The 26,369-nt window shown below is 44.7% G+C and overlaps 1 protein-coding gene across 11 annotated transcripts in view; it reads right to left on the bottom strand.

Moving 5' to 3' along the window:
* Positions 1 to 26,369, bottom strand: part of MTUS1 (microtubule associated scaffold protein 1) — a 125,579-nt gene that overhangs the window by 47,647 nt on the left and 51,563 nt on the right. For 9 of the 11 annotated variants that reach the window (XM_074273883.1, XM_074273884.1, XM_074273886.1 and 6 more), the window contains one exon: positions 6,071 to 6,121. In XM_074273883.1, the coding sequence (XP_074129984.1) occupies positions 6,071 to 6,121 (51 nt within the window). Of the gene's footprint in view, positions 1 to 6,070; positions 6,122 to 16,126; positions 16,717 to 25,014; positions 25,208 to 26,369 lie in introns of those variants that run through there. The other 2 variants (XM_074273894.1, XM_074273893.1) reach the window with 2 other exon arrangements.

The following is a 26,369-nucleotide window of genomic DNA, read 5'->3' as shown; positions in this document are numbered from 1 at the left end:
TCAATAACATGCCAAACATGATTTGCCAATTAAATCTTTCATTCATTAAAGCCTCATGACATTCCAGGTCCTATGCTCACTTAGCCCTGAGGTTACCATGACAAAAAATACCATTATTTCTGCCCCCATCATTCATGACACTAAGTTTAAAAGGAGGAGTGATGAGTTTCCTCAGAGAGTCCTTCTCTTTGGCCCATTTCTTCCATCTTTAAGTTGGATCCTAGCTGACGGGGCAGCACCTAAGTGAAGCCTGGGACTATGTTCTGATCCAATCCACCGTAGTGGGCAAGGGTTCCTGATAATGTATGGCCAACAGGAAAGAGATAAAAGTAAAGAATAGTCTAGAGCACAAAGAGATCCCCAGAACCACAGAGGACAATTCTCCCATTTTCCAGATGATGGAAGTGTAAAACCAGGCACAGGCTGGGCCAGGGTCACACAGGAGGAACAAGGAGAAGTTCCATACTGTGAACCTAGGGCTTCAGATGCCAAACCCAGTATTCTTAACCCTCACAGAAGTCTCAGCTCATTGTACTCCCATCCCACGTCTATACAAGTCTTAATGAAAGGGCTTGTTGTGGACCAAGTACAGACAGCCTGCTTATGGCCTGGCAGCAGCAGCAAGCTCAGAATGTCAACCTAGAGAGAAGGGGCTCCTCTTGAGGGAACAGAAACCAGCTACAACATTCCCATGTGCAGGAGAAGTGGAAAAAAGCACTTTTCAGGAGATCCCTGGGCTTTCCCAAACACCATCTGCCACCTGGTGGAAGCAGCCAAGTACAGGGAAAGCAGTCATTGGCAGTGTCAAGAGAAGGGGGCAGAGAAAGTGAGCTCGTTAGCCCTGAAATTGGATCATCCATGACCAAAGGACCACATGCAGAGCCGGAAGGGACAGCAAAGGCTATCGGGTCCAACCTCTTCATCCGAGACCAGGGAAGGGGCTCCTCCAAGGTCACAGAGGTAGAAAGTGGCAGAACTGGCATTAGACTACAAATTCAGTGCTCCTGGTGAAGCTGGAGCAGAGGAAGACTTTATTTTACTTACCAGTGAAAAACAGGTAGAAAAATAAATCAGACTGACTTGGGATTTGTCAATGAGATGAGGCTTTGCTTTTACTGGACAATAAATGGCATCTTTTCCAAAACTGGATAAGGGGAATTACATATTTGTTCAGATACTAGCTCCTGAAATCTTACAAAGCCAAAAGCACTTGAGTATTACAAGGCTGAACATCTTTTTAAAATGAATTACTCCAATTCTAGCACCAGATCAGAACTAGTTAAATTATCTAGAAAAGGCCATGATCTTTCGGAAAGGAGCCAAGACTGCCAGCCAGATTCCCCAGCCACCTCGGACTGCATAAGAGGGCAAGCAAAGCATTAGCCCTACCGTCTGCCTGTTTGAATGATGTGCACTTAGCGACCAGTCAAAAATATATTTATTCTTTAACCTGTGTGCCTCTGACGAAGATAAATACAAGTCTTCTCTGCCAAAGCCAGTTCCTGAAGAATGGAGGGTTTGGAATCCGTCAGGGGCCTTTGATTTAATGAAATATATATCATACAGACATAGAGAAGCAGCCTGCTAAGGCGTACTGAATGTTGGAATTGGTGGAGTGAAAAAGTCTTGCTTTTCAACCCTGCTCTGAGACTCACTAGCGATGTGACTTGAGCAAATCCCCACCACTAACCATCTTTTCCCCAAGTCTGGACAATCAACAAAAGCATGAATCGAGCCCTGATTTGTGGAGTGTGATGGTGTCTGAGAAGAAAATGATCACCCTGAACATTTAACAGTCAGCTCTGTCTCAAATCTGGATGAGCTTGCTCCATCATTGCCCTAGGTCTTGTTTGAGTATGCTCTTCAGTTCATCATCTAAATTTCCCCTCCTCAAACCTCTCTGGCCTTCTTCCTAATTCCTCTCTTCTACCTCCTTCAGCTCACACCCTTCTCTCTTCCCCTTCTCTCATACACTTCCATTCTTGAGCATCTTACATGGCCTGATGGGAATCACACACAGAAATGTCCCTTCTCTTAAGGGCGCAGGAGTCTGAATCCACACAGCGGACTGATTGGGTCTGGAAGGGTACGCTGAACCCTCTGGGGATGCTCTGCAAGCTTTAGGGATCTCCCTCATGGTCCTCCCAGGCATGCACTAAGGACGGGCACTTAGCCCATCCCATAAAATCCTGGCTCTTCCAACCTCTGAGTACATGGCAAAATCTGCTCTGCCATCTCCTTTGTTGCCGCTTCACTCACCTGTCAACTTTGTTCCTTTAAGACAAAAATGTCAATATTGACCAACTTAGTTCCTCCTTCCTCAGTCATTAACCCAGGAGGAAGGGCTCACACTAGGAATACCCACAGGTCCTCTGAGAAGTACATTCCCTGTCACTGTCTAGACCGAAGTCCAACTGGGAGGCCCAGGACTCGGAGCCACTGCGAATCCTTTGTGTCTCGAGTCGCCACAGTTGACAGAATGTGAAATACCCTCTTTCCAGTTTTGTCCTTCACTAATACAGGTACATGTGTCAGTGTGACAGAACCACCACCCTGAGACAACTCAGAAGGAGCCCAAGCTAAAATGGCAACTCCTAAAGATTTAAGGCTCCACCATAATCCAGTACCACCCCCATGGGTACTCACACAAAGCCCCCATTTCAGAGAGCTCCCTCTCTGTGCTTCCCTACTGCAGCAGACTGGGCCCATCTTTTATGTCAACTGAGGCCCAGGATGAAATTTTAGTGATGTGGAGAACACTCAGAATGGGGAGGAGGCAGAATAGGGAAGTTGAAGAAGAAGAGGAGGGAAGGGTAGAAAAGGAGAGGGGAGAAGGGAGGCAGAGGGAAGAAGAAGAAGGGAAGGAGGAGGGAGAGAGAGGAAGACAAGGAAAGATGCCTCAGAAAGGTGAACTCAGAAAACAACTCTTTAGTTGGGCCATTGGGCTTAAATACTTATCCAAGTTAATTTGGTCTCTGGGGACCAAACTCTCTGAATACAGTATTTTTTAAAATGCCTCCATCAGCCCCCAGAGATCTCCTGAATCTTATACAACTAGGAGAGACCTTTGAAGAGGAGATAGGGAGATATCGGGGACACAGAACTAGCTCAGGAGACCCAAGTTCGAATCCCACTTGTAATACAGCTAGAGCAAGTCCCTTAGCTTCACTGAGCATTGTTTTCCTCTCCTGTAGAACTGGACTGACTGCTGAGATTTTCCTGTCACATCAAAAGCTCTCATCCTAGAATCCCGACCTAGTCTCCCATTTCCTTGCCATTTTTCAAAGGAGGAAAGAGAGAGCCTAGAGTCTACTCTTTGTAGGATATAAATGGAATGTGCTAATAATGGGACTGAACTAGCCATATTGAAAACAAAACCTCTGTCTAGGGGAAGTGGGAACTTGGCCCACACCCAACTTACTGAAGCAGACTCGGGCCACAGACAATGTCAGACGGAACCCTTGGCAGCCCAATCCCAACAAGGCTGAATGGTCTCCTGCGCCTTGGATGCTGGAACCCTAGCAGTTCACCGGCCTGCTGGAGGAGACATCAAGCCGCTAGCCCATTCTCCCCTCCCTGGCTTTATCTCTACCTAGAAAAATCCGGCCCTGAGAATCCTCGGAGCTGCCCCCCTTAGCCAGATGACCCTGGGGGGGCCACACCTGGCTTCTGACATGCCACAGCTCCCAAATAGTATCACTGGGAGGCAGGTCTCATGGACGGTGCCAGCCGACAGTAACACCCGCTTTATTTAGCGTGCTGGCCCCGAGCTCAGATGTCAGAAGCTCAAAATACCTGCCCTCACTGAACCCCAGGCTGTCTGCCCTTGCCACACAGGGACGGGCTCTGCTTAGCTGAAGGACAGCTTGGGGAAATTCAGCTCAAAAAGGAACAGTCCAAAGACAGGCCGTTAGCTGTCTCTGGACATGAGGAGGAACGCCTATTTTGAGCAGATCAGTGGAAATGACCCAAAAGCATCCCTCTACTCCCTCACTCAGAGCCTTCTTAAGGGGGTGGGGGAGGGGGAGGAGCCCTCAACACTGATTAATTTAATTCATGAGATGCTTCAAGTCCTGCTTCATTTATTAGATGAGGATCCCTTGTGATTGAGTTGCAGAATGACCAATGACAGGGCTCAACTAGTGAAAACAAAGCTCAGAACTCTCTAGTGGATTAATTAAAGGCGGAAACTAGGTGTGAACAGACCTTAATCAATCTGGGAGGGTCTCAACCCAGAGACACCTACAAATAGACACTCCATAAGAACTGCACAAGGGAAAAAAAAGGTTTCCAGAAGCTTCAAGTTACCACTTATCACATACACTCTCGAAGCTCAAGGCCATTCTTCCCAGGGGGACTATGGGAGAATATTTCCCTACTTCCCTACCCCCTGCTTTGGGAAATGTTATATATTTTTCTTCCTGTGCCATGTTGGTAAGTAATCCCCCTTCCTAAAAGCTCCACATGTCTGGTTGCAATCATTGGGGAGCACACTGGTGAGGGCTCATGACCAAGAGTATAAGGAAACCAATCCCAACCCCTCAGAGTTACTCAGACCTGGGAGGGAAGAAGCAAATGCCCTCTGGAGTCCCCACCTGGAAGTTCCACTGGGGTGGAGTGATTTTACAGCTAATACTGGGAACTGTGGTCTTTGCCTTTTTTAAGAACTAAAGAAATCTCTCTTCCCAGAAACATTTATAAAGCCTCCCTTCATTTCTTTGGAAAAATAGGGAGGGAGAAGCACTACAGGGGAGGATGATGCATACCCTTTCAGATATGCTGGGCTGGCTGTTTTTTCTTAGCTAGTTTTCTTTGTTTTGAAAAGATGGCTTATTGTGAGTAGGGAGTGCAGGGGGAAGCCTGAGGGAAGGAAAGGAGGAGGAATTATTCCTGAAAATGACTGTCTATTTAAAAAGGCATCAATAAAACTTTTTAAATTTTTTATTTAATGTTTTAAAAAACAAACATTTAAAAAAGAGAGAGAGAAATTCTAGAATACAATTTCTAAGAACTGTAGTTTTTCTAAACGTCAAGGAAAGGGCAACTATTCTCCTTAATATTGTTCCTCCAATTTTACATTGCCCTGAGACACAAAGATGCACTGTTTCATATCTCTTGGGCATTAATGAGGAGTCACTCTCTTGAGAGTGGATATGTACTTATAAGGCTATCACACACAAAAATCAAGACCACTTTCTCCTGAAGCTTTGACTCCCTCCTAGGCCTAGAACTCTGGGCTCTCACAGGTGAGTTTTCTCCTTATTCAGAAGCAGACCTGGCACTATACAAACTTGTCTAAAGCCAGATACCATTCAGTAGCACCCACCCCTATCTCTGTCCCCCATTAGATCAGCTGAGATCATGATGCTGGTTGAAAGTTCCTCCCATCCATTTCAACACAATTCAACAGATCTAAAATATTGCATCCCCAGTATTCCTAGCACAGGAAGTCCCAGAGCCTGATCTCAGGAGCTTGCATCCTTCCGGGGAATAAGCAAATACAATGAGATTTTAGTAGGGGGGAGCAAAACAATTGAATGGATCAATACAGATGATGGCTCCTGAATTATACTTGAAGGAAATGGAATTCTAAGAGTTCATGCAAAGAGAGAGAGCCTGCCTGGCATGAGGCACAGCTTATGCAAAGTACTAGAGATGGGGGGTGGAAAGTATCAAAGAGCAAGAGAACCAGTCTGACCAGAACATAGTAACTGGAGGTGGGAAATGGACTGTCTGGAGAAAGACAGGAGACAGATGAAGGGCTTTAAAGGTTTATTACCAGAAAGAGAAGTGTATATTTTGTCCTAGAACTAAACAGGGGCCACTGATGCTTCTGAAGCAGAAACAGCCACCCTACGCCCCATCTTTATTTTGGTGTGAAGGCTGATGGGAAAGAAAGCCAATAAGAGGACAGAAGAGGATGCCTGAGATTTTGGAAAGTCCTGTGGATGGGCAAAGAATACAGTAAATCCAGATCCATTTCACCTTCTGATGTCCTGAAGGAAGCACCAATATGCATCTCTCCTCCCAAACAATCCCCATAATTCACAACACAAGAGCAGTCACTCACCTGTGCTAAGCACCGCAACCAGACCGGGGGATACACTTTTCCTCGATGCACCTGGAAAAACCAAGAAAAACAGATCAGCTGCATACCTGCAGAATTTGTATGAGATACAGCAGCCAAGGACAGCAAGAATGGGGGCTTTCCACTGACAGCTGGTGGTGTGAGTCTGAGAATGGGGGAAGAGCATGACCAGGAGTACTGAGGAGAGGGATGGACAGATAGGTGGGGCGCCGCCAGCTTCCCCCTTTTCTAAGGGCTAATCCCGCAGGGCTGGGGAAAAGGGCTAATCTACTTAACTAATGGCTACAAATGTAATCTCACCAACTGCCTCCCTGCCCAGCCCCAGCTGAGGTATCCCATAGCACCTGCCCCTGTCCTTCACCTTCAGGACAGACAAGACACTCCCTGCAGTCCAAAGAGCTGGCAAGGTCAGGAATCCCTTCTCCAAGCCTTACTTAGTGGTCAGCTAAGAGGAGGAGATGCTTTGAAGCATCCTTGGGACAAGGGGAATCCAAAAATATAGACAGAAGTCCTGTGTCCAAACAACGGCACCACTGTGCTGAAAATGGAATCACTCAATCACAGAGCAAGCACTGGAAAGGCCCTAAGAGGCCATATGAGCTACAGGCTGTGTGTGTGTGTGTGTGTGTGTGTGTGTGTGTGTGTGTGTGTGTATGTGCTGGACTCTCTGGGTAGCTGATCAGTAAAACCTATGGGGGCTTCTAAGAATAAAACTTAAAAAACAAACAAAAAAGAATTCATATGAAATGATATATGTAAAAGCTATTATTATTAACTATCATTTAACCCTCACAGAACCCTGGAAGGCAGGTGTTGTAATTGTTTTATAGCTGAGAAATTGAGGCTGACAGAAATTGTCATCCAATTATTCTAAGGCTGAATTTGATTTTGATTTTGATCTTCCTGACCCTGGTGTTCTCTCCACTGCGCCACCAGCTACCTCCCTGTTACTGACAAAATCTGTCTTACAGAGGTATTTTGCAGACCCCAAAGTCCTTTAAAAATGGGGTTCGTACATGCTGGATACACAGAAAGTCCTCTGATCCTGGCACCTGGCCCTATTCTCTCTGAAAACAGCCTTGGAACCACCTTTGGGGGGCCGGTTATCTCCCCACTGTCGGCACCAAGTCCAACATCCTGGGAGCAGATGGGTCGGGATGGTTGGCACAGGGGTCCAGGGAGCCAGGCCCACAGCCTCAGGGAAGCCGAGCATCTTCCTATAGAGCCATGATTTCTCGCCCCAGCCTAAATTGATGATTTCCAACTCCTAGTGAGAAAAGGCAAAAACACCTTCCTTCCCCTTCCCTCACAGTCACTCCTGACCCTGCTGGCCAGCTGTTGGGAGGGAACGCTGTTGTGGCGACATCTCTCCTCAAAAGAGAGGTCAAGAAAATGGGACTTCAACTTCTCTGGCCCCCATCCTTCCCTTCTTCTCAGGTCAGTTTTCTGGTTCACAGAGAGAAGGCTGGAGGCTGGACCAGTCTTCATATTGTCATAGAGATCCCGGAGGAGAAGCTCCTCCGTCTGCACCTCCTCTAGCTCATTAAATCTTAGGAACCAGCCCATGGCCCCAAGTGATTAAAGTACTTGCCCACAGTCACACGGCCAGCATGGGACCCAGCCGGACCCCAATCCTCCTGGCCACAAGGCAGCTCTGATGTACATGCCCTGAAGTCTTATCGACTTCAAAATGAAGAGAAATGCCAAGTGGTACAGAGTAAAGAAGCAGACTGATACACACATATACACGTGGGTACCTATATACATATATGTGTATACATAAACACGTGTATATGTATAACTACAGCTATACAAATGTATCCTGCCTTCTGGTAAACCTTCAGTATATTACAGGTATAATGGAGAGCATCATATGCAGTCATAACAGGCTCATGCTATAAATTTCAATCAAATCTTTTATCTCATTTGATCTAATTATGGGGAAGGAGTATTTTTTAAAATCAAAGTAATCATTTAAAAGTAAAAGAAAAGAGTAACATTTATTGGAGTGAGAAATAGAGAACATTTCCCATTGTAACAGATGGAGATATTTTCCACGCCACCTCCCATCAGACGCTAAATGTAAGTGACCCTCCATCCCTGGAAGCCGTAGCCACCCAAGGGCACTGAACCAAGCAAGAGAAGCCAACAGAAAGTAGGGCAAGTTCTCCAGCCTGAGGCCTTGGAGATGGAAATCCCTGGCCTGCCATCAAGAGTCAGGGGGAGTCAGGAAGCCTGTTTCCTGGTGCTAGGTTGATGCTGTTCTGCTGTGTGACCATGGGAAGCCCCTGCTCCTCTGTGATCGGCTGCTTCCTCTTGGGTGGGATGAAGGGATGGGGCCCCCCAGCTAATCTAATTAGAACAGATCAGCAGATCAGCTAATCAGCTAATCAGGGGGGCAAAAGAACAAGGAGCCTTGTTCTGTTCCCAGCTCAGCTCCTTGAGGCTAAGGCAGGAGAAGGGGGGCTTCTGCAGGACAGCACCCCGTTCCCCCCTGCAGTGTCACACCCACCACAAGCCTTGGACCCAGAGCCTCTCCCACCGAGTGAAACGATCACAGACTTCAGTCATAACAAGTAAGAAGTGATCATTGTACAGCCCTTTCAGGGCTAGAAATCACTCTGCAAGCTCCTTCTCTTATCTGAGAGCCTCACAGTGCCAGAATTTTACGGGAGGATCATTGAGGCAGGCAAACATTAAGGGCCATGAACACTGTCACATAGCCAGGGGCTGCATCGAGACTGAATCTGGGTTAACTCCAAGGCTACAGCAAGCCAGGAGTCAAGTCATCTACCCCAGGGAGGGCTGGGAGAAGGGCCGAGAAAGACCGCTTATAACCAATAGGAACAACTAGGTGGAACCCACCCACAGGGCACACTTTTTTTCAATAAGGGAGGAAGGAGAAAGAAAAAGTATTTTTTGTTTATTATAAAAATTAATATTAAAAACCTGTATGTATATTTTTAAACTATCAAACTAATAATAAATTGCATTATAAATTGACTCCTTGGAGGCAGAGATGCTTCATTCTTGATCTCTGCATCCCCAGAGCTGGGCACACAACTGAAATCAGTCAGAGCACATGTATAAAAACTTCAGAAACAGTGGAGTGGTAAGTGACAACTTATCTCTAAAGCTCCCAAGACTGCTTAGGTACCCTCCCTCATTCCCTACTGTCCAGAGAAGGCGGCTCTGTTATTATCTAAACTAGCCTAGTGAGAGTAGACCTGGCCAGGGAGACTGAGAGACAGGCAGAGAGAGAGACAGACACAGAGAGAGAGACAGAGAGAGAGAGAGAGAGAGAGAGAGAGAGAGAGAGAGAGAGAGAGAGAGAGAGAGAGAGAGAGAGAGAGAGAGACAGAGAGAGACAGAGAGAGAGACAGAGAGAGAGACAGAGAGAGACAGAGAGAGACAGAGAGACAGAGAGAGAGAGAGAGACAGAGAGAGAGAGAGAGAGAGGAGAGAGACACAGAGAGACAGAGATTCAGAGAGATAGAAACAGAGACAGAGAGAGACAGAAAGAGATAGAGACAGAGACACAGAGACGAGAGAGACAGAGAAGACAGAGGAAGAGAGACAGAGAGACACAGAGACAGAGATGAGATACATACACACACACACACAGAGAATACATTTATTGCCCACTTACAAGGTGCCAGGTGCCATATCAAGCACAGAAAGAGAACGAGATTATCTTTTTCCTCAAGGAGCTTACATTTTTATGAGAGAAGAGAGAACTTAGGATGCTGAGGGGAGGGGGGGGTTGGGAGGCAGTGAGTGAGCAGAGCTCACCTGAGGGACGGAGGCACGTCTAGAAATGGAGAGCAGAGCTCACCTGAGGGATGGAGGCACGTCTAGAAATGGAGAGCAGGTCTCAGGACAGTGGGGAGGGGCCAGCCATGGAGTCTTGGGTTCAGGTGCTGCCACAGAATAGCCAGGGCAGTCAGTTCATCATGCGAATAAGACTATAGGCCCAACAGCCCCACCTGCTGCCCCCTCAGCTGATTTCTACCATTTCTGATCTCTTCCTGCACCCAGTGTTGGCCAAGGCAGCCCCTCGCTCTCACCAACAAATCCCTCCTCGAACATTTGCTAGCAAGTCCCTCAACCAGCTCCTTGCCTCACTTTCCTTATCTGTACAACAAGGAGTCCGGACTTATTAGGTTCTCTCCAGCTTTAAATTCTTGATTGTTTGAATACTAAAAAGTATTTTTTTTTTCAGAGCCGGGTGACTCATTCCCTATAAAACACTCATTATAGGCTGTAGAGTTGACGCTTCCTGAGGGAAGAACTTTTCTGTCATCACCCTCATATACTCAGTGTCCAGCAGAGCTTGTGCTCCTAGTAAAGGAGCTTGACCTTGAAGTGGAAGCCCACCGTGAGGAGAGGTCAGTACAGAAGGAGGGATTGAGCAGAGCAGAAAGTAGAGGCTGGAGAGTCCCCTGAGAGCTTGGTGAGTTCTCCCAGGGCCAGGCAGAGAACTTGGACTCTAGCAATGAGAAAGTCTTTTTAGACAAACCAATCCCCAAACAAACGGTAAGACCCGCACCCGCACCTGGAGAGGGACTTGGGTATCCCTGAGATCTTTGCACCCATGTGAGAGAGAAGGCAAGAAGCTGCCCAAGCCCACTCAGACCTCCACACCTTGTAGTGATGAGAGTAAAAATACTAAGTAACAAGAGCAACAACAGTAGCATTTATATAGTGAGCACGAGCACTCATTTCATCCTCACAACAACCCTGAGAAGCAGGGCCTACTATCAGCCTTCAAATGTCAGATGAACAAACTGAGGTGAACAGAGGCTGTGCCCAAGTTCACGCAGCTAATACCTACAGCTAGATTTGAACTTCTCAATTCCAAATCTAACGCCCTGTCCATGGTACCACCTGGTGGCCATGAGCAATACCAAAGCTCCAGTCCTGAAACACAAGGTCTGAGCAGTATCTCACAAAGCAGTATCTCTTTATCTATCTACATATTCAAGGTATATAGTCTAGAATGAAGGCAAAATTCCAATGGCCTTGTGATGGAGAGAGCCATCTGCACCCAGAGGGAGCACTGTGGGACTGAATGTGGATCACAACAGAGTATTTTCACCTTTTTAGTTGTTTGCTTGCTTCTTTTTCTTTCTCATTTTTTTTTCCCTTTTTGATCTGATTTTTCTTGTACAGCATGATAAATAAATGTAGAAACATGTATAGAAGAATTGCACATGTTTAACATAGATTGGATTACTTGCCATCTAGAGGAGGAAGTGGGAGGGAAGAGAGGGAGAAAAACATGGAACACAGGGTTTGCAGGGGTGAATGTTGAAGACTATCTGCATGCATTTTTATTTTTCTTCCTTTTTTAATCAAAGCCTTTTATTTTCAAAACATATGCACAAATAATTTTCAACATTCATTCTTTCAAAACCTTTCAAACATATTTTCTCCTCTCCCCTCCCCTAGACTCAGTAATACAATAAATGTTAAACATGTGCAATTTTTCTACACATATTTTCACAATTATCATGCTGCACAAGAAAAATCAGATCAAAAAGGGAAAAAAAATGAGAAAGAAAACAAAATCTTTACATGTATTTTGAAAATTAAAAGTTGTTATTTTTTTAAAATTTTTAAATAGAATGAAAGCAAGAACACTACAAAGGAGGACCTCTTTATTAAGGGGCTTGGGTCTAGGCCCATTCTGGCTTTTATGCCAGGTTAAATAAAACTTGGTCCCATAGCTGACATCTTACTACTGATCTGGATGCTAGTAGAAGACTGGGAAGAAGTCGAAGCTTTTGAGAGAAGCAGGAAGCAAATTCAGTGCCAATCTCTGGCACATAGTAGGCACTATATGCCAGTAGATGCAATTCTGTACCAAGCAGACCTTGGTAAATGGACTATATCCCCAACGGAAATCCTAGAGAGGAGCATAGTCTATGAAGGTTATAACTTAGAGAAGGTCCCATGGTCAGTGAATCTGATAGGTCCCAGCTGATACAAGGAGAACTTAATATGCTTTTGATCAGTCCATTCCCAAGGGCTATATTCCCCTTGAATCATAACCTCCTATACCTACTGAAATCCTAGTGACTAGTCAAGGTCAACTCCAATCTATCCCTGAAAACTTGCTAAGCTAAAAGTATGTTCTTCATGTCCTCTGAATTCAGTCTACTGTTGGCAGGAATTCCATTCTATCGGAACACATGGCTATCTGCTATCTTCTCCTCCCAACAAGACAGCAAACTCCTGTGGGCAGGACTGAGCCTCATCTTTCTGAGTATCTCTCACTGCCCAGCTCAAGGCTGGGTTCATCTCTTAAAATACTTGTATTATTCCAATAGACTTCGAATGGAGAGAGCCATCTGCATCTAGAAAGAGGACTATGGGAACACTGTATTTTCACTTTTTTTGGTTATTTGCTTGCTTTTTTTTCTTATCTTTTTCCCTTTTTGATCTGATTTTTCTTATATAACATGATAAATGTGGAAATGTGTATGGAAGAATTGTACATAATTGGATTACTTGCTTCTAGGGAAGAGGGAGAGGAAAAGGAGAGAGAGAAAAATATGGAACCTAAGGTTTTGCAAAGGTAACTGTTGAAAACTATCTTTGCATATATTTTGAAAATAAAAAGATATTATTTAAAAAAAAAACAATTAAAATAAAAAGCTTTCCCCCCCCCCCAGGCTGGGGTTAAGTGACTTGCCCAGGGTCACACAGCTAGGAAATGTTAAGTGTCTGAGACCAGATTTGAACTCGGGTCCTCCTGAATTCAGGGCTGGTGCTCTATCCACTTGCGTGGCCTAGCTGCCCCCTAAAAAGCTATTATTAAAAAACAATTGGGGCAGCTAGGTGGAGAGCAATGAATAGAGCGCCCACCTTGGAGACAGAAATTCAAATCTAGCCTCAGACATTTGGCATTTACTAACTGTGAGATACTTAAGCTGGGTGAGACACATAACCCCGACTACCTAACATTAAATAAATAAAACAGTTGTGTCCCACTACTGGTCTTAGGGTACAAGGAGATCAGAGACAGGAAGGTTTCTGTGCATATTCCTATCAGTAGAATTGAGAATAACAAAAATGCAACATGAATGCCCACTGACTTGGAAAAGCATGACCAGGCTTCTGTAAGTGAACACAATGGGATGTTGCTATTTTGTAAGAAATGACTATCAAGGAACTCCGAGAAGCATGGGAAGATGTGAGTGTTAGGGTAACAGGGCTGGGTTGGATTGTTTCCCATAGAGCTAGACATGGATACTACAGCTCTGGGGGAAGCTCCAGGGCACGAGACTTTTGGATGATGCTTGAACGCTGCTATGACTGGAGCCACAGAAGGAGGAAGCTTCCAGGGTCACAATTGGTGCTAGCTCTCCCTCAGCCTTCTGGCAAAGGGATGGAGACTTCTCCCACCCCTCTCTCCCTTAGTCCCAGCAGCTACAGGGGGCACCTTGCCTAGGTAGAGCTGAATTTGGATTTTAAGCACCAGGCTGCCCTTGAGGGAAATGTTTGGGAGGAGTGCAGCTAAGGAGCCAGTGTCCAAGCCCTGAGCAGGCTTTCCAGGAGCTCTGGACTTGTGGCTACCCAGACGTGTGTGCAAGAGCGTTCCCATCCATTCAGTAACCCCACAAAGTGTTACGCACTTAAGTGTCTACCCAGGAGCACTTAGGATGCTTAGTGAGTGAGGAAGGAAATAAATCTTTCATCTCCACCCCTGAGCAGCTACCCAGAAGGGACAGTATTCCTCCCTTGAGAAGAAGATACTAACATGAGCTATCCCTCAATTTAATATAAATGCTCCCTAGGAATGTGGGGCCAATGACCCCGAGGGGGAAAAGTTCTGATTCTCTCTTTTGGGGGTCAAGTTCTTCCAGTTTTACTTTGGACTCGAGTTCCTTTACGGGAGAGGGCAGCCCCTGAGCTTTGAGTAACAGATTGAGACAAAGGAAGGAAGCGTATGTGGTAATGAAGCAGGATAAGGAACAGAAGGCCAGCGCTCAGGACTTAAGGGTGGCCAGTGCAGGCACCTGGCAAACAGGTGAGCATGGCAGATGAGATGAGGGCTCTCCTCAGGGGCCTTCCTTTGTTACAACATGGGCCAGGGATGGACACAAGGCATGATCACAGAAGAAAGTTTAAGAGAACTGTCCTGGCTCTGCAGTCCAAGGCCCTGGGTTCAAATCCTACCTTTAAAACCTAGCCTACCTGGGCAACCCCAAAGAAACTTCTCAACTCTCTTAGCTATAAAAAGCTATAAAACCAGAATTTAGCCCCAATATTTTCTGAGATCCCGCCTAGAATCAGAGCTATCATTTTTCTTAAAAGCAGCTGGATGGTGTTGTTGCAAGCGCATTCAGCCTACAAACAGGAAGTTCCGAGTTCAAATCCAGCTCTGGATGCTGGGTGTGCCTTACAAAAAGGAATTGAAAAAAGGAAGAAATGAGGAAATCAACTCTGGATAAACCTGTCCCACAGGGACAACCTTTCATGCTTGCTGGGGGCCAAGGAACTCTGATAAGACTTGGGGATCAGTATTTCCTGATTACATCTTTCCACATGTAAGGACCACAAGCCTCAGTTTTCCCATCTGTAAAATGGGGATGAGTATCTCTGGCATCTTCCTCACAGGAAGATATCAAGTGATAACACTATTAGGTAAAGTGGTGTGTGAATCTTAAAAATCACACTCAGACTAGTAATGATCATTCTAATAATTCTCTGAATATTTCCAAATCCTTTTTCTAAACATGTGATGGTAACATCAGATGACCTAGCAGCACATTTTTTGGAATAATTGAAAAGCATATTATTTAAAACCCAAGAAATCTGCAAGCAGATTGGGCAATGAAGGCTTTCTGAACCCAAAGAGGGCCTTGGATGTCTCATTTTCCAAAAATCTCCAGTGGGTCTGAGTAACACTGAGAAAATCTGACTGTCTGATATCTCACACACACACACACACACACACACACAGAATGGAATTCATATAAGCAAAAATGGAATCCATTAAGCAAACATCCCCTCAGTACCAATCCTTCTAGAGTCAGCCTTCCGTGTGTCTCTTCAGTTTGGAGTTGATCTCAAGGATTTTTTTTATTCCTGTATTTGACCATTTGCACACCCAGACACAGACACCTGGCACCATCCAGTCCCAAAGTGGGAAATCCAGGCAGCCCAAGTACCTGTGCCAGCTGAGGGGAAAAAAGCTCCCGCTATTGCCTGACCCCCCCTCCCCCCTCCTCACTTGCTCTCAAGCCCTCCCAGCCTGAGCATCCAGGCTGCTGCTGTTCTACACTAGTCCGCTGGCTAGCTTTCCCTGACCCAGTCCTGAAGGCTGCAGCGAAGGGGCCCACACAACAAAGGAATGAGCTGACTCGGCAAGAAGCCCCCAGCCCCTCCTCTGCTCACGGAGCTTTCAGCCACTCCAGAAACAGAGAATTCTCCCTCAGCACGACCTTTCTTGGAGGGAGCAGAAATGTCCCAGTTTTATCTTTTATCATCCCAGCCATGAGGAGAAAGTATAACTTGGGGTATCCATCTCCATCTCCCTCTCTCTCCCCTTCTTTTCTTCCTTCCCTCCCTCTGTCTGGCTCCCTCCCTCCCTCTCAGACACACACACATACACATAGACAGAAAGCCAACTTATTTCTAATAGTAAGCCCTCTTCTCTCTCCCCCAATATAATCACACACAAAACTTATTTATTTTTCCATCTTCTCTTTTCCCCTGGGGATTTAAAGCCCATCTGACACCCCTCTGGGGAGGTGGCCCAGGTTTATGGGGAATTCCACGGAATGCATGACCAGACTCTAAAGCTCTCCTTCCCAACCAGCCCTGCCCATGCCAAGATGCCCACCTCAAACTTCCCAGCAATACCTCCCTCCCAAAAGCGTTCAGGAGCTATCTTCACCTCACCTGGACCGCACCCCCAGCTCCCTCCGAGCACCACACTGCCTTAACCCTTAGAACACTCTCAGAAAACGCACCAGCCCAGGACAAAACAGGACGAATGGAAAATCAAAGCACAAGTCAGTGACCTACTTCTTCTTCCCGTAAAGGCGGCTAACAAAGGCGCCAAACAAAGGCTGTAGGAGCCCACCACCAGCAAGGTCAGTAAGGTGATATCATAGTGTCGCTGAGACTCGGCCGGAGGGGTCAGGGTGGAATTGATGAAAACTTGGGAAGAAACCTCCGTTTCTGTGCAGCTTCGAAATCCTCCGGGTCCGGTCATTTAAAAGGCTCGGAGCTAGCTCAAGCCTGGTGAGCTGCAGCCATGTTCACTCGCTCCCACTCCTCCTGCTCGCTCTGACTGAATTAGGAGGGGGGGCACATCTGTCAGCTTGCTCCAAGGTATGCAAGATCAAACAGTGAGGAGGCAGAGGACAGGATCGGGGACGGGGATGCCGAGCCTGCCTCTGGAGGGCATCTCCACAGCCGCCGCTTCGGAGGGCTCTGGGGGAAACCCCTTTGGTGAGAGGCACCGATGAACACAAAGCATCTTACAACCTCCTTTGGAGCTCCGGTTACGGCACGGAGAGAGAATGGCAGAGTCAACATGGCTGTCAGCTTCTCCATGAGAAAGGCTGGCTCCCAAATACCTCGTCCACGGCCGGAGCCTGGCCCCTGATGTCAAAGTGCCCGTCAGCCTCTAACTGATGCAGCCTGGAGGAATAGGGAGGGGGGAGGATCTGGGAGGGGGGGCCCAAAGACAGCACACACAGCACAAGTCCTGCATGTCAAGTCGCCTTAGCATAACAAGGTTTGTCTTATTCAAGTCACACACACAAATACACGAATACGATAGGTAATTCATCCTATATCATAGCTTATACCACCATAGAGTCAACTACACCCCAGGAGAAATATCCTTAAGGAGAAAAACTTAATGATAATCCATTTTAACCCCTTCTGTATATAGGGCTCCTTTTGCTACCTGATGTAAAAATTCCCAATGTGCCCCTTGAATAGAAATCCATACACAGCCTTAGGGTTTCAGTTCTAAGACTACTATCTCTAGGGGAAGAGAGGGCAAATTAAATCTCACTCAACTTCAGTATTGGGAAAATTATGAACATAATAGATCATATTAATAATTTCTTAGATACCTTCTCTGTACAAGTCCCCAAAAAGATCTAAGACACAGAGACTCTATGCTAGGAACATTTCATTCAAATGAGATCTCTCTAGGGATCGCTCAAATGCAATGCAATCAGCAGGTTTTCCCCAATGCACCAGAATTTTCTTCAAGGTAGGGGCGGCTAGGGGGTGCAGTGGATAGAGCACCAGCCCTGAATTCAGGAGGACCCGAGTTCAAATCTGGCCTCAGACACTTAACACTTCCTAGCTGTGTGACCCTGGGTAAGTCACTTAACCCCAGCCTCAAAAAAAAAAAAAATTTTTTTTTTCTTCAAGGTTCTACTCCCCAAGCATCCCTCCTGAAGCCTGTCTAGCATATTATCCCCAGCATCCTTCAAACACAGATCAGGTAGCCTAGATGAACAAAGCCTTTCCTGCTGTATACCTAATTTCCTTGTATACCTCCCTCTCTCTCTCACCCCCTCCCATCCTCTCCACAAAGACTTGTTATTTCCATCTTCATTTCCCCACCCAGGATTGATTCACGCCAGGAAGGCAAAGTCAGTTCAGTATTAGGAAAACTATGAACATAATAGATCATATTAATAATACAATCAAAGTCACATGATTCTTTCAAAATACTTTAACCTTATGGAAGAAAGAAGAGGGGGTAACATAACAGATGCACACAAGTAAACAAAGCTTTGACCCACGTGCAACACCATTTCTGTTACTAAAAAATACAAAAGTGTGGAGTGTTTCTTTAATATGTGAAGTAATACATAACTAAAACCAGCAGGCACAAACTAGACAAAACAATAACTTCAGCAAAGCAGAAGGATATAAAATAACTTCATGCAAATCACCGGTCTTTCTAAGTATTATTAGCAAAACCCAACAGGAAGAAATAGAAAAAGAAACTTCAAAACAAGTAAAGAATGTAGAAAATACCTAAGAATCCACCTATCAAGACATATCCAGAAAATATGTAAATATGACTATAAAACACTTTCCAAATAAAGACAGACCTAAATAGGTAGACTGATATTAATTGAACATGGTTGGGCTGTGACAACATAATAAAAATGCCAGTACTACCTAAAATGCCAAAACTATCTAAATGCTCCCTAAAAATAAATATGCTGATTAATGAATTACTTTAGAGTTAGGGAAAAACAAGAAACTCATCTTTAGATTCAAATATCAAAGTTTGTAAAGGAAATAACAGAGGGAAATGGCAAGAAAGGGTATCTAGTAGTACCAGATCTCAAAACTATATGAAAGAGTTGTAATCAAGCTTATTTGAAATTGCCTTAACAATCAATGAAATATATTAGGTGCAAAAAACAGAGAAGTCAAATGAGAATAATAGCCCAGGGTTGGATAAACCCAAAGACTTTAGCTATTAGGATTCACTATTCAGCAAAAACTGGGAAACAGCCTGGCAGAAAATAGGTAAATATCAAACTTCACATCATATGTCACAATAAGCTTCAAATGGACACATAGCCTAGATAGAAAAGGTCACAGCATAAGAAAAATGAAATGAATGGAAGAGAAAATACTTTTTGGGTCAATGAAAATGGGAGTGTTTATGACCAAATAAGGGACGAAGGAAATCACAGAAGATATAATGGATAATTTTGATTATATAAAATTGAACTAGTTATGCATGATAAAACCAGTACTGTCAAAATTGGCAATGAAATGTTAACGGGAAGAATTGTTTGCAGAAAGTATCTTTGATAAAGATCTGATAATGGATAAACATGCTTTTCTTTGTTATCCTTATTGTTTAGCACAGTGCCTAGCATATAAGAGACACTTGAAAAATGCTTGTTGACCGATTAATGTAATGGCTATTATTAAGTCATAAAAACTGGATGGTTTTTATTGTTGCAAAAAAGAAGAAATAAAAAGGGTCATTGAAACAACTTTAAAATTTACAGAGTGGGACAGAAAGAAGTTTAAGGGGAAGCACTAACAGGGAAGCTTTAGGAAAAGCAACTTAAACATAATAGTCATGGGGTCACATCTAATGCTTTTTTTCTGTCTAGTTTGGATGTGTAGTTTTTTTGGGGAGGGTAACACTTACTAAATTCAGAACAAACAATTAAAAAATGTTAAGTTAAACATCAATGATTTTTGAGGCAATCTGATACAGAGGCTGGAGAGCCAGCCTTCTAGCAGAAGAACCAGGATTCCAATTTCTAACATATAGTGATTGGGCTTTAAGAAGTTCCATAAAGTGTGTAAGTGTGTGTGTGTGTGTGTGTGTGTGTGTGTGTGTGTGTGTATGTGTGTGTGTGTGTGTGTGTTCAGTCATTTCACAGGGTGCACAGTCCACTTAATAGAGCTGATTCAGATTACTCTAAACATAGGACATAAGCATTTATCTTATTATATTCCTGGTCTTGTTTACACCCCCAGCTAGAGAATGTTCTCTTTGCTACAGAAATGATAAATAAATTTTCCTGTTCACATCCCAGTACCTTTTAAAAATTCCTTCACCACAGGATGTCATACTCCCCTAAACGGGTGCTCACCCTCCCATATTCTAGAAGGATACATGATAATGGTCTTGGAAGCAATGTTAGATCTTCCTACTGAAAGGCAAATATTTTTTCAATATTTGTGTCTTAGAAATTGTGTGCCCGGCAACAAGATGATATAATGATCAATTCTGATGGATGTGGCTCTCATCAACAATGAGATGATTCAGGCCACTTCCAATGATCTTGTGATGAAGAGAGCCATCTACATCCAGAAAGAGGGCTGTGGGAACTGAGTGTAGTTCACAACATAATATTCTCACTCTTTTTGTTGTTTGCTCGTATTTTGTTTTCTTTCTCATTTTTTTTTTTTGTACAGCATGATATTTGTGGAAATATGTATAGAATAACTGTACATGTTTAACATATATTAGATTATTTGCCATCTGGGGGGGAGAGGTGGGGAAAAAGAGGGGAAAAATTGGAACACAAGGTTTTGTTAAAGGTGAATGTTGAAAATGATCTATGTATATATTTTGAAAATGAAAGGCTTTAATTAAAAAATAAACATATAAAGACATGTAAATTAAAAAAAAAAAAAAGAAATTGTATGCATTTTTCTCCAAAAGAAAATGCATTTATGAAGGCCAGAAAAATAAGAATATCTATCATTTAGAGAATATTAAAAATGTTTCACAAATCCAAGTAAAGGCTGCTAGGAAGGGCCATGGGCTTTTTAAGCTTAAACTCCCTTGGCATCATAGGACCTTAGGGCTAGAGCTGCCATTTAGATCACGCCCCTAAATATGCAGAAGGGGAAATTGAGGCTCACAGAGAAGAGACTTTCAGAGTCTCAAGTTGTAAGTCCAAGTGTTCCTTGCTTACCCGAGCTCTGACTGAATCATAAAGTTCCTTCAGAACAAAGTTATATCTAAAATGAACTGGTAAAGACATTTGGGAAGGAAGGCTGGAAGGGAAGTGAAAGGACAGAGGATGCAGGCCTTCCACTGCTATTTCAGGAGCCACAAAGAACAGTATTGGCCAAATGAGCCTGTCCAATGTCTTCCCTGAGCCTCAGTCTCCTATGTTGTAAATTAAGGGGCCCCATGTTCCGTCCTAGCTCTAAGGCTGGGATCCTGGAACAAGGCAAGGCTTACATGGCTACCACAGATACTGTGGAAGTTTAAATGGATTTTTAAAAACATTTTCCCCAATTACCAACCATTTATTTCCTCTCCCTCACAAAGCTGATTCCCACAGCTTTCACGCTCTACATAATAAACAGCATCTGTCCTGAAGGGATTGAAGACAAGTAGATATCAATGCTGGGTGGGGCTGGGGTCCTACCACCAGGGGGCACTAGACCATTAAGTGTCACTCATCTGGCCTACTGTGCCCAGTAACACTGGCTACCTGCTCAGTGGCCTTTGGGTCCGATTTCATGTCTGATTCTCAGCTGAAAGTAATGCTCACCTATGTGACATTCCCCTTTTTAGATAACCCCAGCTCCCTCCCCACACCTCACACTGGGCCATTCTGAGCCTTAGTCATGAGCAAGCCTCCTAGTGCCACCTCCCAAGCACTCTCTGTGCTCTCCATCTATTCCTCCTCCTTGAAGATGGTAACTCTGGCATGGAGGGCATCGGGAGGATGAGGGGATTAAAGGAGGGGAAGAGGCAGGGTCTAGAGGGAGGAGGGAAGCCAGAGGCAGGGTCTGTGGGGGAGAAGGAAGCCAGGAGCAAAGATGATTGATTTGTCATTTCCTAGAGTTGCTTCTAGACATCAAGGATGGGCTAGCAATCTTTCAAGAGGAGACATTGTCAATCTCTACCAAGAAATCAGCTACAAGCCCCCAATGTCAGCAAACAGCAGCTCTGCTGAATCTGTGTAACTGAAACAAGAAAGGCAAAAGGTCCGCTACACTCCCCTTCTTCAGAATCTCCCAATCTGCACAGCCAGAGGCTGTCCCCAGCAGCAGGCAGACTCCTGTTTTAGGGACAGTCCCGAGCAGGCACAGAAATTAGCCAGTTTCTAACAGTGGCTCCCACGTATGGGATGGGGCCCGGAGTGGGCTGACAAATATACCGCCCATCTTTCGGTCCCCAAAATGGGATTCTCTGTCTATCACACAACTGGGTAAACAGATTTATTCCACTGGGTCAATCCCTGTTTTGTTTAAAGGACAGATCGAGGTCAGAATGCAGGCTGCCTCACTTTACTTCTTCAGTCCAACTCTCTCCGCTTTTAGGGATCACCTCCCAGTGCTCCCCCCTCATTCTTTCCTCCTACTTCTTCCTAGACTGCCAGTAGATTCCTCTTCCCACCCTTGCTGGTCATCAAGCCTACCTTTCACAAAACTGTTAAGGAGCTAAATGAAAGTCTGTCAATGCATCCTCTGGACTGGGCTGGAGATGGGACAGCACCACAATGATAGGATCTGGTGGGAACAGGGGGTCAACAATGGCAGGGGAGCCTCCTCTGCCCCAAACTACCCTGCTCCACATGCACGGCAGCCCTGGCCAAGGAGGAGACCCCCGCTGAATCTTTCTCAGAGCCGGCCTGGGCGTGTAGCCTGCTACACTCAGGCACAAACTATAACTGCACCAATGTACAACACAAACAAACCTCAGCACCCCAGGCATTCCCAGGCTGGAACAAGTCCTTCAGTACCTTCCTATCTCCCTTCATTTCAACATCATTGTTAGTTTTGATTCCTTCTTAGCCTTTTATAGGTCTCCGTCTTATTCCCCCAACTAGAATGAATATGTGTTCCTTGAGGACAGGGTTCGTGTCCCATATAAAATGGTCCCCCAATGCCCAGCACAGTCATCCCTCACTAATTATTACCTGATCTACTCCACATGCCAGGTGCAGAATCCACGCTTTCTGGCGGGTATAGCTAACCAAGTGACAGTTATCTAAACCACCTTCTCCATGAGTCATCACCCTCTTTCCCCAACCTGTTAGGTAGGCCTGGGAGAGCAGAGCTGCCTCCCCAGGGTGGCAAGGCTCAACAAGTCAGGGAAGCTGCCTGCATCCTCGGAGGAGCGTTCATCACTTTGTCTCCGCACGCACAAACCACACTGCCCCACTGTTGGTCCTTATCTCACCAGGCCCGACTTCCACCCACTCCCCTGGCCCCTGGTTAGAGGGTTAGTCTTCCTTCCCCCTTAACCTCTATCTACTCCACCTCTTACATGGTATGGTCATAGCCATTAGCCAACAAGGGCATGGCATGGACCATACACTGAGAGGGGCTTAATAAGTAATTCTTGGAAACTGAGGTCAAGCAAGATGAGAATCATACCAACAAAACCACAGACAGAGCCATCCACTTAGCCTATTCTGAAGATGCCCATTGGGTCTTCGACTTGAGCAGAACCTGTCAGTGTGGCTTTCTCCCACAAGGATTTGCACTTTCCTACCCAGGGAGCTTGTGGACTCTAAGCCCTATATGGGGGCAAAAGAAGCAAGGATCATTAATGGTGATGGGTAGCAGAAGGACATCACAAACAACTAAAAAGCATCTCAAATGGCCTCAGAGGGGAGATCTGGACCCCAAGATCACAGCCACCTCCTGCTTTTCTGCTATGTTCCTTATCTGAGGCAGGAGCTCTAAGAAGCAACCACAACACAAAGATCTCTTGCAGAAGCAGTCATGCTCACTTAGCCCCAAACTCAAGGCTTTCGAAATTGGAAAATTCATGAATTGAAGTGCATTTCCTGACACATGAAGTATGTTTCACGGAAGAAAGAATAATGCAAACAATTCTTAAATAGCAAGAGTATAGGGGTAACTAATCTGTACCTAAGGCCACATAATGACTTGGTTTTAAACTGATATCTATTTTGTTGTAGTTTTATTTTGCTACATATTTCTCAATTACATTTAAATCTGGTTCAGGCATTTGGGAATATTGTGACACCTCTATTAGAGAGGCCCTCCCTGGGCAACAAAGTCAATGTTTGGAACGTGCAGGTCCAACAGGAAAGGGAGGCTAAATCACAAAATGGCACCCTCAGGGACCACTTTTAGAAAAAAGGATTTAACCATAATGCCAGAAGTTGCCCCAATTAGAAGCTCAAACTGAGGTCTCTTTTTTGAGAAGGGGAGGTGAGCTGATACACATTTGTTTAAGACTGTCCTCTGTGTCTAATATGCATTTGGTAACTTGTATGAGATATGAAGACCTCTTTTTATCCACAAATGCTTGTGGACTAAGTGATAGGTATTTTCAACATCATTGAAACTTTTCAAGTAGATGGCCACTTAGAAGATTGCTATTTACATTGGATTCACTGATTCCTGAGGACACCACCATCCCTGAAATTCTTCAATTCTACCTTTCTATGGAAAGAGGTCTGGATCTGTGGTTAAAGGACTGGGGTCAAATGTAGGCTCTGCCATTTTTAGTTTTCTGTTCTTAGACAAGTCACTATTCTTTCTCTGGGTCTCTTTATCCTCATCTGTAAAATGGGGAGCTTATACAAAGTGATTTCTAAAGCTCTTTTCCAGTTCCAAATCCTATAGTCATAAGATCCCATGTTTACCTAAGATTTTTTTAAAAATACAATCAAGAGAGGAAAGAAAAACCTAACTGGGTCAGGAATAGATATTTTATATTTACATTATTTTGCATAACATAACCATTAGCTATTTCAGAATCCACTTTATTCTTTGGGTGTTTTTTTTTTTCTTCAAAGAAAAGGAGAAACTATAAGCAAATTAAAAATAAAATGTCTTTATAATTAGTCAGAAATCTCAATTAAGTTAACAATGGTCTTAATATTGGAGTAAGGGCCTTATATTATGGGCCTTTAAAAGGAGTTGGGCAATGGTTACTGAGCTTAGAAGTTAAAGCCAAGAACTAAACCACTCCTGAATGCCCCTCCCTTGTTTTCTACATTAAAATTTAATGATTCATCCATTCCAAGAACTCACTGAGTGCTTTTATACACTCACACACACATACATACAGACATACAGACACACATACACACTAGTCTCAGCAACATGGGCTTGGTTTCTGCCTCCTACATTCTTTAGGAAAGGCAGGCAGGTTTGGGATGACCTAGGATATAGTCTGGGAGAGAAAAAGAGAAAGTCTCAGAGCTCTCCAAACATTAGGGGAGAGGCAGATCTCTCTAACTTGCCTCACATAGTTCACTGTGATGAGACACAGCTGCTCCTCCCTAAGGTGGATGCTATCCCTGCTCATATCCCAGTTCTGTGGCTGTGCAGAATCACCATTTATGCAAATCAAGCCCGGAGCCCCCATCCAGCGGCCACCTCTGCCTGATCATGCAAGGCTCAAACCCAAACAAAAGCATTTAATTAAGACCCAAAATAGCATCACTTACAAGAGTACATGGAGACAGTCTCCTGGTGCAGGGGCAGGTGAAGGGAAGAAATGGCCAGCTGGTCCGCCATCTCCTCTTAGGCCGGGCTAGAGAGCCGGCTATTTCAGACCCGCAGGATGTCTTGGCTGCCGCTCCCTCCATCCACGTTCAGTCAATCTCCTCCTCCCATCCATCCTCCCCACTCTAACCCAGCCCACAGTTTGCCTCTTTATCTCTGTTTTCTCCCATGGGGCTCCCTTGGAAGGCCGCCTTCAGTGAATTTCTCTCTGCTCAGCAACACCCCAGGATGCCCCGATGTTGAACCTGGTTCCTCTCCAAGCCCTCTCATCTCCTGATGCTAGCTCTGCTTTCTGGGCAAATCATCACACATCACCTAGCTCTCTTGCATCAGAGCTCCAGGCCCTGCCCCTGAAGTTCTAACAGACCACTTCCATGGAAGAGAAATAATCTCTTCCCATGTCACATAGCAGAGTGGTGAAGACTCCAGCCTCTGAAAACCCACAAACGCTGTGCAGTTCAAGAAAGGTTTCTAAAAGTATGCTATTCTGGAAAGGTAAGAATTCGGGCTATTATGCTTTTTTATCTGCTTGTAGAAACAGAGTTGACTTGGAAGGGACCCCAGAGATCAACTATAGTTGCCCCATTTTGCAGAAGAGGGACCTGAGATGTCCAGAAAATAGTAAAGCCTTAGCAAAGTCAATGTCAAGGTCATAGTCAGTGGTAGAACTAAGATTTGAACTGACTCCAAATCCAGAGTTCTTTCCATGGCTCCACTAAATCCAGCAGCTCTTAGAATTGGGTTTCTACAGAAGGTTTTGCAATGTTGAAAAACTACCCATGCATATGCTTTGTAAATAAAAAGCTTTAATAATAAATAAATAAAAAGAAATTTGGGGGAAAAAAACTGAGTTCTAATTTTGTTTAGTTACTTTCAATCATGCCTGACCCTTCATGAGCCCATTTGGAGTTCTGTTGGCATAGATACTGGAGTGGTTTGCCATTTCCTTTTTCAGCTCATTTTACAGATAAGGAAATTGAGACAGATTAAGTGACTTGCCCAGGGTCACATAGCTAGTAAGTGTCTGAGGACAGATTTGAACTCAGGGAGAGGAATCTTCCTGATTCCAGATCCCAACACTGGACTCACTGCACCACCTAGTTGCGCATGATTAATTCTGGCTAGTGAACAATTAAGTGTTATATTCTCCACCTATAAAAGTTCACATATGTGTGATCATGTTAACTTGCTTTCTACAAACCTCTATTTACTACATAAGTGAAACTGCACTGTGAGAACCTGGAAAACAAACAAGGTCCCGCCAATAAGCTCCTGGAAACACCCATTGTCCTAAGGC

This window comes from Sminthopsis crassicaudata, chromosome 6 (genome assembly GCF_048593235.1).
Source record: "Sminthopsis crassicaudata isolate SCR6 chromosome 6, ASM4859323v1, whole genome shotgun sequence".
Classification (NCBI taxonomy): Eukaryota; Metazoa; Chordata; class Mammalia; order Dasyuromorphia; family Dasyuridae; genus Sminthopsis; species Sminthopsis crassicaudata.
This window is presented reverse-complemented; position numbering and strand designations above follow the sequence as displayed.